At 45.4% G+C, this 12,556-nt stretch overlaps 1 protein-coding gene across 5 annotated transcripts in view; it reads right to left on the reverse strand.

The window, feature by feature from the left end:
• Nucleotides 1-12,556, reverse strand: part of HSPG2 (heparan sulfate proteoglycan 2) — a 277,578-nt gene that overhangs the window by 154,385 nt on the left and 110,637 nt on the right. For all 5 annotated transcript variants that reach the window (XM_068241592.1, XM_068241590.1, XM_068241589.1 and 2 more), the window contains exon 3: nt 6,088-6,180. In XM_068241592.1, coding sequence (XP_068097693.1) covers nt 6,088-6,180 — 93 coding nt within the window. The remainder of the gene's footprint in view (nt 1-6,087; nt 6,181-12,556) is intronic.

Below are 12,556 nucleotides of genomic sequence, written 5' to 3' on the forward strand. Positions count from 1 at the left end.
GAAGAAGGAGCCCTTACAATAAACCTACTGTACATCAAATGAAGTGAAGAAAAACCTTTTTATTGTAACTTGTAATGCTATCAGGCACCTGCTCTACAATGAGAACCACGGTTCCTTCAAAGTATCTCCTCCAGGAAATGTGAAGTCAGAGAGGCTCAGAGATATCCAAATTCTACAGCCAAAATCCAGATACAGATGTGTTTCCATGGATCCAACTACAGATGTGTTTCCATAGATCCAACTACAGATGTGTTTCCATGGATACCGCTGTGATCTGGGATCTCATCCATCCATGCTACTGCATCATTATACTACATCACTACTCCAAGAATGAGGACACCAGAGAGTATTCTCCACTAGAACCACCAACTTCCCCACCAACTCCTGCTCCAGACTATCATGTCAATCCCTGCATCAGATACTACAACCCACCCTGCCCCGACCTTCCTGAGGACAGGATCTCCTCTACAACCAGATATTCCCCTCCAACCCCTATACCAGACCAACCCACCCCTCCCTGACCTTCCTGAGGACAGGATCTCCTCTACAACCAGCCATTCCCCTCCAACCCCTCCATTATTACACTTCAACCCACCCTGCCCGACCTTCCTGAGGACAGTATCTCCTCTACAACCAGATATTCCCCTCCAACCCCTATACCAGACCAACCCACCCCTCCCTGACCTTCCTGAGGACAGGATCTCCTCTACAACCAGACATTCCCCTCCAACCCCTCCATTATTACACTACAACCCACCCTGCCCGACCTTCCTGAGGACAGTATCTCCTCTACAACCAGATATTCCCCTCCAACCCCTATACCAGACCAACCCACCCCTCCCTGACCTTCCTGAGGACAGTATCTCCTCTACAACCAGATATTCCCCTCCAACCCCTATACCAGACCAACCCACCCCTCCCTGACCTTCTTGAGGACAGGATCTCCTCTACAACCAGACATTCCCCTCCAACCAAACATCAATCTTTATGCATTTCTTTCAGTGTGCGTTATTGTGCGTTTGTCACTAGTGAACAGGAAGTAAGCCATACTCTGCAGGAGCCCATCACAAAATACATCTTTTAGATCACTATGGCCCTAATATCAGAGGCGACACGGTGCCAGAACACCTGCTACATGAAATGTACGTTCACAATCAGCGTTCCCATGTTGCGTAGGCGTCTCGCATCATTCCCAGCCTCAGAGAGAGACAGATGTGTGGAGGAGAGACATTCTGGAGAGGGGAGAAGGGGGGTCACGTTACAGAGTAGACCCTGGAGAATAGAGATAATCCACATCTGCCAAAATGTCTTCATTCATGACAATAATGAGCAGGACTTCCAACTATCAGCAAGGTCGCAGGCTGCACTACTACACCCAACAGGTCATCATGGTCACAGCTTAGTGACTGGCTGCACTACTACACCCAACAGGTCATCATGGTCACAGCTTAGTGACTGGCTGCACTACTACACTAATCAGGTTATCATGGTCACTGCTCAGTGACTGGTTGCACTACTACACCCATCAGGTCATCATGGTCAAAGCTCAGTGATCGGCGGCACTACTACACCCATCAGGCTATTGTGGTCTAAGCTCAGTTATTGGCTGCACTACTACACCCATCAGGTCATTGAGGTCACAGGTGACTGGCTACACTAGTACATGCATGTCACCATGGTCACAGCTCGGTGACTGGCCGCACTACTACACCCATCAAGTCATCATAGTATTGCTTTAAATTAACCTGACAGGTTCTTTCATGATAACCTTTATTTAGTGAACTAAAGATGGACAGAGCACTTGCCTTTCATGCTTCGGATTAAAGGATAACTGTAGTTACACATATAAGTACATTTATCGGCATGCCTTCTAACATGGATGAAAAGACTAGATGAGATCCCTTCCCGAGATATCTGGATACAGAGATCTGCCCTCTGTGGCTTAGTGCCCCTCCAATCTACTCTGGCAGCTGTATACATCACTTATGCCATGTCCTGCCCTGGCTACCCAAACAAGAATTGGAGGTGGAGCTTCTGGTGACCGTGTGGAGCTACTGCTAGTCAAGGAGGCGTTTCCAACATCACAGCCATAGACAACACTTGCCTCACCCCATCGTCAGAAGCCCACCTTCCTGTCTACCTTCTAGCTCCTTTGGGCAGATAGAAAAAGACATCACTATCACTATTGTTTACAACTCTCAGTATGGATGTTAGGGTGCAGCGGGCAGAACTTTGTACCCAGTGGACATTCTAGGTAGGGAGTTCCGAAATTTGTTTTTTGATGCACTTAAAGACTATAAGACGCTCCTGACCATAGGAGGCACCGAGGTTTAGAGGGCAAAAACCAGGGGAAAAATATATACTAAACCTGGTGCATCCATAGTGAAGGAGCATCTTGTGGATTATGCCCCCTTTGTACCTCATGCCCCCTTGTACCTCTTGTGTCTTCCTGCTCCTTGGCCCCTCCTGTGTCCTCCTCTGTCCTCTTTGTGTCCTCCTCTTTGCCCCTTTTGTGTCTCTGTGTGCTCCGCTTGTCCCTTGTGCCCTTCTCTGCATGGGAACAGTACAGGGAGACGAGTCCCCGACATTGAGGCGGGTTGGAGGTATGCATTGGAAGGCATTCCCAAGTCAGGAACTCCCTGCATTTGGACTATAAGATGCAGTGACTTTTTCCCCCCACTTTTGGGAGAGAAAAAGTGAGTCTTATAGTCCAAAAAATACAGTGACTGTATTTATGTGTGTAACTACAGGTAAAGTTCCCTGTCCATCTGTGGTCAGTAACGGATAATTGGTCTGACTCGGTGTGCGATATGAAGGGCCTCTGACAGCTGGGACTTTCTGTGGGGAAACGCTCTTCAGACAAAGTCTCGTCCAATCATCCTCGTGAGTCAGGCAGGAGCTGGGTCGTGTGCAGCAGCTGTTATGTTGGATAGACACCCGAGAAGTCTGAGAAATAATCTACCTAATCCATCTATTCTAATTCTATCTAGGCTGATTGAGCCTCACGCTACGTGGCTGGTAGAAGCTTTGGCTACAGAAGTCTATTAGATTGCCACCACCCGTAGCTGCACAGAAAGCAGAAGGGTAGCTCCAGCCACAAGCCATTTATTGCTGTCAGTGTATCCACTGTAGAGAATTCTCATTTCCTTTCAGCTTTCTGGGGACAGGAAGTAGAGGAAATCTTTATACAGGAGCATAGACAGTAATACAAATTCAGCAGACACCTTCTTATGTCCTCAGTTTATTTGAAACTAAAGGATAAATCTGTTTAATCCTTCCGTCAGTGCTGATGGGCTCTGGTAAGTGATATACCACACTGGAGAGAGACCAGATTGTGGCTTTCACTATCATATCCGGGGAAGAAACCTGAAGGCTGGAATGTGTTACCACTGGGAACGCAGTTCCCTCTCCTATTACAAGATGGAAGGCGAGTCATCACCAGACAACATTGTATTACTTTCTCCTACTTCCAGAAGACCCAGGTGGGCCTGTGAGGGACAAGCAAGGGTCCAAGAGCGGCAACCCGAAGCAACCAATCAGCAGTCACTAACATAATTCTGAGGAGTGATGAAATCTGATTGGCCAGTATGGCGATCACCGCTGTATTCACCCAGTTAGGATCTCCATCATAGACAAGAACGCTGATCTCAGAGGACAGACTAGGATTGAATGACTTCTCAATCTTAAGAAGTGTCACTGTAAAATGTGTTTCTCCCCAGACTTGCCCCACAAGAATCCAGGGACAGTTTTGCTTGCTGGTGGCCAATGCTGTAGGTCAGTTTTCATTTCAGGTCACGTGTCAATCTATTAATATAACAGCAGAGGCCCAAATAGCAGGTGGTAATGAAATGTCCCTGTCCGTTTTGTTTGTCTAAGGCTTCCGATGAGGAACTGAGCCAGCTCTAGATCCTTCATCCTGGGAGGGGGAACCAGCTGGACTCCCGTGACTGACAATGATGAGATCCTAGAGGGTTACACCGAGGAATGGCAAGATCTACAGTTGTGTGACAAAGTATTTACCCCCTCCCTGATCTTCCTGTTACCTGGGATGGTTTCTGAGCCTCAACAAAAAAACAAAAGGAACCCGAGTAAAGGCAAAAACACATGAGTGCCCCACCTTTCGGAGGAATAATTCAAAACAAACACTCCTGTAATACCGGTCCTCACATCGCTGTTCAGGAATTTTACCACAATCTTCTATGAACAACTGCTTTGATTCAGACATCCCGACAGGATTGCTGCTCATTTCAGATCTCATTGCAGCATTTCATTTGGGTTCAAGTCTGGACTTTGGAGAGAAACAACCAAAATGTTATTTTTCTCTCACAATCTTTTGTTCTTAGTATAATTTTCATTGAGTCCATAACTCTGCAATACTGCAGTTCATGGCCACTTGACCACGTACTCCTTCAGAATAGTGCAGCCATTTATGGTTCTTTTAATAGATGTCATTTTCCAGGTCTGAGGGGAAAACGTCATACACTCTCCTCCCCCCCCCCCTTCCCCTTTCTACTACATCAAATGGCCACAACCTTGTTTCACAAGTTATGGGATGACTCCTGGTGATTGAGCTTCCAACCACCAAGATTCTGCAATGGGGGAGACCAGGAGCCCAAATGGTGCATTATTGTTAGAGCTTATGGCTTAGGATAGAGTAAGTAGTGGATTATACTCAAAAGGGTGGGTTGCACTTCTGCAATCATTGACAGAGCCTACGGGAAATTAACGGTTCCCGTTAGGTATCCTAGGTCTGCTGTGCAGGTGCTGGTTGGTCGGTCGCTCCCCTTAAGTTATGGTGACACGTAATGTCCAATACTCTACCCCAAAGGGTTGAACTGATACGAGAAAGAACTTTAGGAGGCTCCCATAGGTGTTCCTATTTCTAAATCATAAAGTATAGGAGTCAATAGATCTTACCTCCCTAAAAAGATCAAACCACATGTGTAGATATAAGTTTTAATAATGCACAATAAGACAACGCATTTCATGGGCACTGACCCGCTTCCTCAGCTCAATAACAAGTGCCTAAGTCTGTGCTGTAATAGGTGTGGGGAAAGAGGCGCCCACACCCGTGACTGCTGCAGACTTAGGCACTTGTTATTGATCTGAGGACATGAGCCAGTATCCGTGAAAGGCGTTGTTTAATTGTGCATTATTAAAACTTATATCTACCCATGTGGTTTGATCTTTTTATGGAGGTAAAATACTCCTATGCTTACTACTATACTATGAATAGAGATAAGAATACCTATGGGCCCCTCCTACAGTTCTTTCTAGCACCTTGTTTCACAGTTATTCTTCCTCTGCAGTGATGCACTTGTTTAATTAACAGACATTATAAGACCTGTCTTCTGCTAATCATTCCTCTTGACTCAGCTGCGCTAAGCAGGATCCCTAAAAACTTGGGAATCATACAGGTGTCTTGCTTTTGCAAATATGTGATAATCTTTGATTATGGTGAACTGCTGTGGTTCCGGCTCTCTAATGAATCTAATAATGTTTGCCAAGTCTCTTGCTGGGAAGAAGTGAACAGTGAGGAACCTTAGCTGAAGCCTCTGCAGATAGATGGATATTCTTCTGGGATAATGTCCTCGGACATCCTGTACAACTTGATGCAGCAGCCTTGTAAGTAGGCCAACCAATCCTGAGAAGATACACCAGCTTCTCCATTGGAAGATGATGGTTTCTTGCTATTCCGTGAAGTTCCAAAGCTTTAGAAATGCCTTTGCAACCTTTTCCAGGCTGGTTTTCTACACATGGAATTGTCCTCACCTTTAAATTACTCTGATCACTGTATTTTTGTACAAAAACATCATGGTATCAACTCCACTCTCCATTATTTACTTTGTTCAGCTTGTTGTGTGAGTAACTAAGGGAATTACTACTTTTCCACGTGGATGATATGGAAAACTAAAATGTCTGTAAATTAAGATTTCTGATACAGAAAGCTCTGTGGAGCTTTGTGACATCATCCTGTCGTCATACTGTAACAGTGAGCTAGTAAGGTTAACAGAGCCCCGAGAGATTCATGATGTCAGCGCTTCATCACAGGAGCCCAGCAGGATACACCACTGAAGACCACCCTACCTGTAGAGAAGGATGTAACTGTTGGCGTGATTTCTGATGGATAAACGTCTGGTATTGGAGATCCACTGCCAACCTCACTACTGCCGTTATCATCTGTAAAGAGAAAAAAAGGAATGCAGACATCAGTTATGTACGTGGAAAGGAAACTGTATCTATGCCTTCACCCAACCTATAGAGTGTCTGCACTCAATGTCACATACTAGAGAGAGTCAGAAGCTAGCTACACAAACTAAAGAGTGTCCTCATTCAATGTCACATACTAGAGAGCATCAGAAACTAGCTACACAAACTGAAGAGTGTCCTCATTCCATGTCACACACTAGAGAGCGTCAGAAGCTAGCTTCACAAACTGAAGAGTGTCCTCATTCCATGTCACACACTAGAGAGCGTCAGAAGCTAGCTACACAAACTACAGAGTGTCCTCATTCAATGTCACATACTAGAGAGCATCAGAAACTAGCTACACAAACTGAAGAGTGTCCTCATTCCATGTCACACACTAGAGAGCGTCAGAAGCTAGCTACACAAACTGAAGAGTGTCCTCATTCAATGTCACATACTAGAGAGCATCAGAAGCTAGCTACACAAACTAAAGAGTGTCCTCATTCAACGTCACACACTAGAGAGCGTCAGAAGCTAGCTACACAAACTACAGAGTGTCCTCATTCAATGTCACATACTAGAGAGCATCAGAAGCTAGCTACACAAACTAAAGAGTGTCCTCATTCAACGTCACACACTAGAGAGCGTCAGAAGCTAGCTACACAAACTAAAGAGTGTCCTCATTCAATGTCACATACTACAGAGCATCAGAAGCTAGCTACACAAACTAAAGAGTGTCCTCATTCAACGTCACACACTAGAGAGCGTCAGAAGCTAGCTACACAAACTACAGAGTGTCCTCATTCAACGTCACACACTAGAGAGCGTCAGAAGCTAGCTACATAAACTACAGAGTGTCCTCATTCAACGTCACACACTAGAGAGCGTCAGAAGCTAGCTACACAAACTAAAGAGTGTCCTCATTCAATGTCACACACTAGAGAGCGTCAGAAGCTAGCTACACAGACTAAAGAGTGTCCTCATTCATTGTCACACACTAGAGAGCGTCAGAAGCTAGCTACACAAACTAAAGAGTGTCATCATTCAATGTCACACACTAGAGAGCGTCAGAAGCTAGCTTCACAAACTGAAGAGTGTCCTCATTCCATGTCACACACTAGAGAGCGTCAGAAGCTAGCTACACAAACTACAGAGTGTCCTCATTCAATGTCACATACTAGAGAGCATCAGAAACTAGCTACACAAACTGAAGAGTGTCCTCATTCCATGTCACACACTAGAGAGCGTCAGAAGCTAGCTACACAAACTGAAGAGTGTCCTCATTCAATGTCACATACTAGAGAGCATCAGAAGCTAGCTACACAAACTAAAGAGTGTCCTCATTCCATGTCACACACTAGAGAGCGTCAGAAGCTAGCTTCACAAACTGAAGAGTGTCCTCATTCCATGTCACACACTAGAGAGCGTCAGAAGCTAGCTACACAAACTACAGAGTGTCCTCATTCAATGTCACATACTAGAGAGCATCAGAAACTAGCTACACAAACTGAAGAGTGTCCTCATTCCATGTCACACACTAGAGAGCGTCAGAAGCTAGCTACACAAACTGAAGAGTGTCCTCATTCCATGTCACACACTAGAGAGCGTCAGAAGCTAGCTTCACAAACTGAAGAGTGTCCTCATTCCATGTCACACACTAGAGAGCGTCAGAAGCTAGCTACACAAACTACAGAGTGTCCTCATTCAATGTCACATACTAGAGAGCATCAGAAACTAGCTACACAAACTGAAGAGTGTCCTCATTCCATGTCACACACTAGAGAGCGTCAGAAGCTAGCTACACAAACTGAAGAGTGTCCTCATTCAATGTCACATACTAGAGAGCATCAGAAGCTAGCTACACAAACTAAAGAGTGTCCTCATTCAACGTCACACACTAGAGAGCGTCAGAAGCTAGCTACACAAACTACAGAGTGTCCTCATTCAATGTCACATACTAGAGAGCATCAGAAGCTATCTACACAAACTAAAGAGTGTCCTCATTCAACGTCACACACTAGAGAGCGTCAGAAGCTAGCTACACAAACTAAAGAGTGTCCTCATTCAATGTCACATACTACAGAGCATCAGAAGCTAGCTACACAAACTAAAGAGTGTCCTCATTCAACGTCACACACTAGAGAGCGTCAGAAGCTAGCTACACAAACTACAGAGTGTCCTCATTCAACGTCACACACTAGAGAGCGTCAGAAGCTAGCTACATAAACTACAGAGTGTCCTCATTCAACGTCACACACTAGAGAGCGTCAGAAGCTAGCTACACAAACTAAAGAGTGTCCTCATTCAATGTCACACACTAGAGAGCGTCAGAAGCTAGCTACACAGACTAAAGAGTGTCCTCATTCATTGTCACACACTAGAGAGCGTCAGAAGCTAGCTACACAAACTAAAGAGTGTCATCATTCAATGTCACACACTAGAGAGCGTCAGAAGCTAGCTACACAAACTAAAGAGTGTCCTCATTCAATGTCACACACTAGAGAGCATCAGAAGCTAGCTACACAAACTAAAGAGTGTCATCATTCAATTTCACACACTAGAGAGCGTCAGAAGCTAGCTACACAAACTAAAGAGTGTCCTCATTCAATGTCACATACTAGAGAGCATCAGAAGCTAGCTACACAAACTAAAGAGTGTCCTCATTCAATGTCACACACTAGAGAGCGTCAGAAGCTAGCTACACAAACTACAGAGTGTCCTCATTCAATGTCACATACTAGAGAGCATCAGAAGCTAGCTACACAAACTAAAGAGTGTTCTCATTCAATGTCACACAATAGAGAGCGTCAGAAGCTAGCTACACAAACTAAAGAGTGTTCTCATTCAATGTCACACACTAGAGAGCGTCAGAAGCTAGCTACACAAACTAAAGAGTGTCATCATTCAATGTCACACACTAGAGAGCATCAGAAGCTAGCTACACAAACTAAAGAGTGTCATCATTCAATGTCACACACTAGAGAGCGTCAGAAGCTAGCTACACAAACTACAGAGTGTCCTCATTCAACGTCACACACTAGAGAGCATCAGAAGCTAGCTACACAAACTAAAGAGTGTCCTCATTCAATGTCACACACTATAGAGCGTAAGAAGCTAGCTACACAAACTAAAGAGTGTCATCATTCAATGTCACACACTAGAGAGCGTCAGAAGCTAGCTACACAAACTAAAGAGTGTCCTCATTCAATGTCACACATTAGAGAGCATCAGAAGCTAGCTACACAAACTAAAGAGTGTCCTCATTCAATGTCACACACTATAGAGCGTAAGAAGCTAGCTACACAAACTAAAGAGTGTCATCATTCAATGTCACACACTAGAGAGCGTCAGAAGCTAGCTACACAAACCAAAGAGTGTCCTCATTCAATGTCACATCCTAGAGAGCGTCAGAAGGTAGCTACACAAACTAAAAAGTGTCCTCATTCAATGCCACACACTAGAGAGCATCAGAAGCTAGCTACACAAACTAAAGCGTGTCCTCATTCAATGTCACACACTAGAGAGCGTCAGAAGCTAGCTACACAAACTAAAGAGTGTCCTTATTCAATGTCACACACTAGAGAGCGTCAGAAGCTAGCTACACAAACTAAAGAGTGTCCTCATTCAACGTCACACAATAGAGAGCGTCAGAAGCTAGCTACACAAACTAAAGAGTGTCCTCATTCAATGTCACACACTAGAGAGCGTCAGAAGCTAGCTACACAAACCAAAGAGTGTCCTCATTCAATGTCACACAATAGAGAGCGTCAGAAGCTAGCTACACAAACTAAAGAGTGTTCTCATTCAATGTCACATCCTAGAGAGCGTCAGAAGGTAGCTACACAAACTAAAGAGTGTCCTCATTCAATGTCACACACTAGAGAGCGTCAGAAGCTAGCTACACAAACCAAAGAGTGTCCTCATTCAATGTCACATCCTAGAGAGCGTCAGAAGGTAGCTACACAAACTAAAGAGTGTCCTCATTCAATGTCACACACTAGAGAGCGTCAGAAGCTAGCTACACAAACTAAAGAGTGTCCTCATTCAATGTCACACACTAGAGAGCGTCAGAAGCTAGCTACACAAACTATAGTGTCCTAAGCCGATGATGGCCAGCAATAGGAATTTTGAGGAAATCTGAGAATATGCTTTCCCAGTCGGTGATAGTAATGTCCGGTTGTTGTCATGCTCTAAATGGGTTTTGAAATGTGGTGGATACATGAGAAATCAGGGTGCCATAGAATGTATTTCCTTTTAAGCAATACCAGTTGCCTGGCTATCCTGCTGATCCTCTGCCTCTAATACATTTAGCCATAAACCCTGAACAAGCATATGATCGGCAGATCAGGTGTTCCTGACATTATTGTCAGATCTGACCAGATTAGCTGCATGCTTGTTTCTGGTGTGATTCAGACACTACCGCAGCCAAATAGATCAGCAGTACTGCCAGGCAACTGGTATGGTTTAAATGGAAATACATTTTGCAGCCTCAATTTCCCTCTGGTTACAGTTGTCCTTTAAAGAGAGTCTGAAGTGTCCCAAATTACCTCTTTTTATTTCAGAGTCCTCTTGAGCAGTAATAGCAAAGATGATTCGCCGCATCCCCGCAGCCGTACGAGGTCTTTATCTCCCCAAATCCAGGGCCAAAATTCTACAAGGAGGCAGAGCTTTGCGCTGTAGCCTCCAGTCCATTCAATCACCACTGATCGCCGCCTCTTCCCCGCCCCCTTAATGGACTGGAGGCAGAGCTACAGTGAAAGGCTCTGCCTCCTCCAGGAAGTACCGGAGGATTTTTCTTCAGTGACTTTTGGGGGGATAAAGACCTCGTACGGCCACGGGGATGTGGTAAATCATATTTGCTATTACTGCTCAACAGGACTCTGAAATAACAAGAGGTCATTTGGGACATTTCAGACTCTCTTTAATAAGGAACGGTCGCGAACATCTTAAAATGTAAAGCACATACAAATAAGTACATTTCTCCTAGAGTAAAATGAGCCATAAATTACTTTTCTCCTATGTTGCTGTCACTTACAGTAAGTAGTAGAAATCTGACATTACTGACAGATTTTGGACTATCCCATCTCCTCATAGGGGGGTTCTCAGGGTTTTCTTTATTTTTAAAAGCACTGTGCAAGTGAATGGCAGTTGCTCCGTCCAACTGCCAAAATAGTGTGCAGCGAGCAGGGAGGCTGGCCAGCATCTTTGTATTAATCCTTTTCAGATGATGGACTAGCCCAAAATCTGTTGGTAATGTCAGATTTCTACTACCTACTGTAAGTGACAGCAACATAGGAGAAAAGTAATGTATGGCTCATTTTCTCTAGGAGAAATGTACTTCTTATTTGTATGTGTTTTAAATGTTAAGATTTTTGCGATGGTTCCTCTTTATCCTTTTGGGGACCACGGACGTTGAATCAACGTCCAGCAGGTGGTGCTACCATTCTGACCGGACGTTGATTCAACGTCCGCACTAACAAACCGTCCCGACGCGATCGTACGCACCGAAGAGGGGAGATTAAGCTGTCATATGACAGCTGACATCTCCCCTGAGTGATCAGCAGCCATCACGTATGGCTGCTGATCACGTGATCACTACGGTCGCTGTCGGATCGTAGTGATCAGTTTGACAGCTGTGGCGGTAGGGGGGAAAAGAAGAGGATCCACTCACCTCCATGCCGATCGGCGCCCCCCTCTGCTCTGGCCGGCATCTCTGCTCCGTCTGACGTCAGCCCCGGGTCCTGGCTTGATGACGTCATCAAGCCGCGACCCGGACCTGAGCGTCATCTGGAGCAGAGATGCCGGCTGGAGAAGAGGTGGCAACTGCGGCTCATCGCTGGAGCCTGGAAGGTGAGTGATGGCTGCCAGCTACAGGGGGGACAACTGCCTCCATGGGGACACCATGCCCAGCCAGCCACAGACGGGATCCGGCCGCCCGACCCCCCTAAACGCGCCCCCCCCCCCCCCCTCCATGCAAATTGCCCTGGTCCTTAAGGGGGGTTAGGCGGACGGTCCTGAAGTGGTGTAACCTCATTTTGTGAGTACTGTTTACCTTCTCTTGCTCCATTTTCAGTACATGCTACACTATCCTGGCTCCCGTTGTTCCTGTATTTATTTATCAAGGTTCATCCTATCGCTCATATCACACTATAGGGAGCCCTCACTCAATGTCACGCACTGGATTCATCTATACACATAATATGGCACAGCTGTCACTGAACTGTCTAGATTTCCAGGAGGTGACAGAAATGACCCTGGCAGTCGCGCTCACTTATAGGTGACATATTATGTGACATTCGGAAGGAAAACACTCAGAGGTGACAGGAGACAGGCTGGCTGGTGCAAGGAGTTCCGGGCTGAGAGTGGG

Source organism: Hyperolius riggenbachi, chromosome 6 (assembly GCF_040937935.1).
Source record: "Hyperolius riggenbachi isolate aHypRig1 chromosome 6, aHypRig1.pri, whole genome shotgun sequence".
NCBI lineage: Eukaryota > Metazoa > Chordata > Amphibia > Anura > Hyperoliidae > Hyperolius > Hyperolius riggenbachi.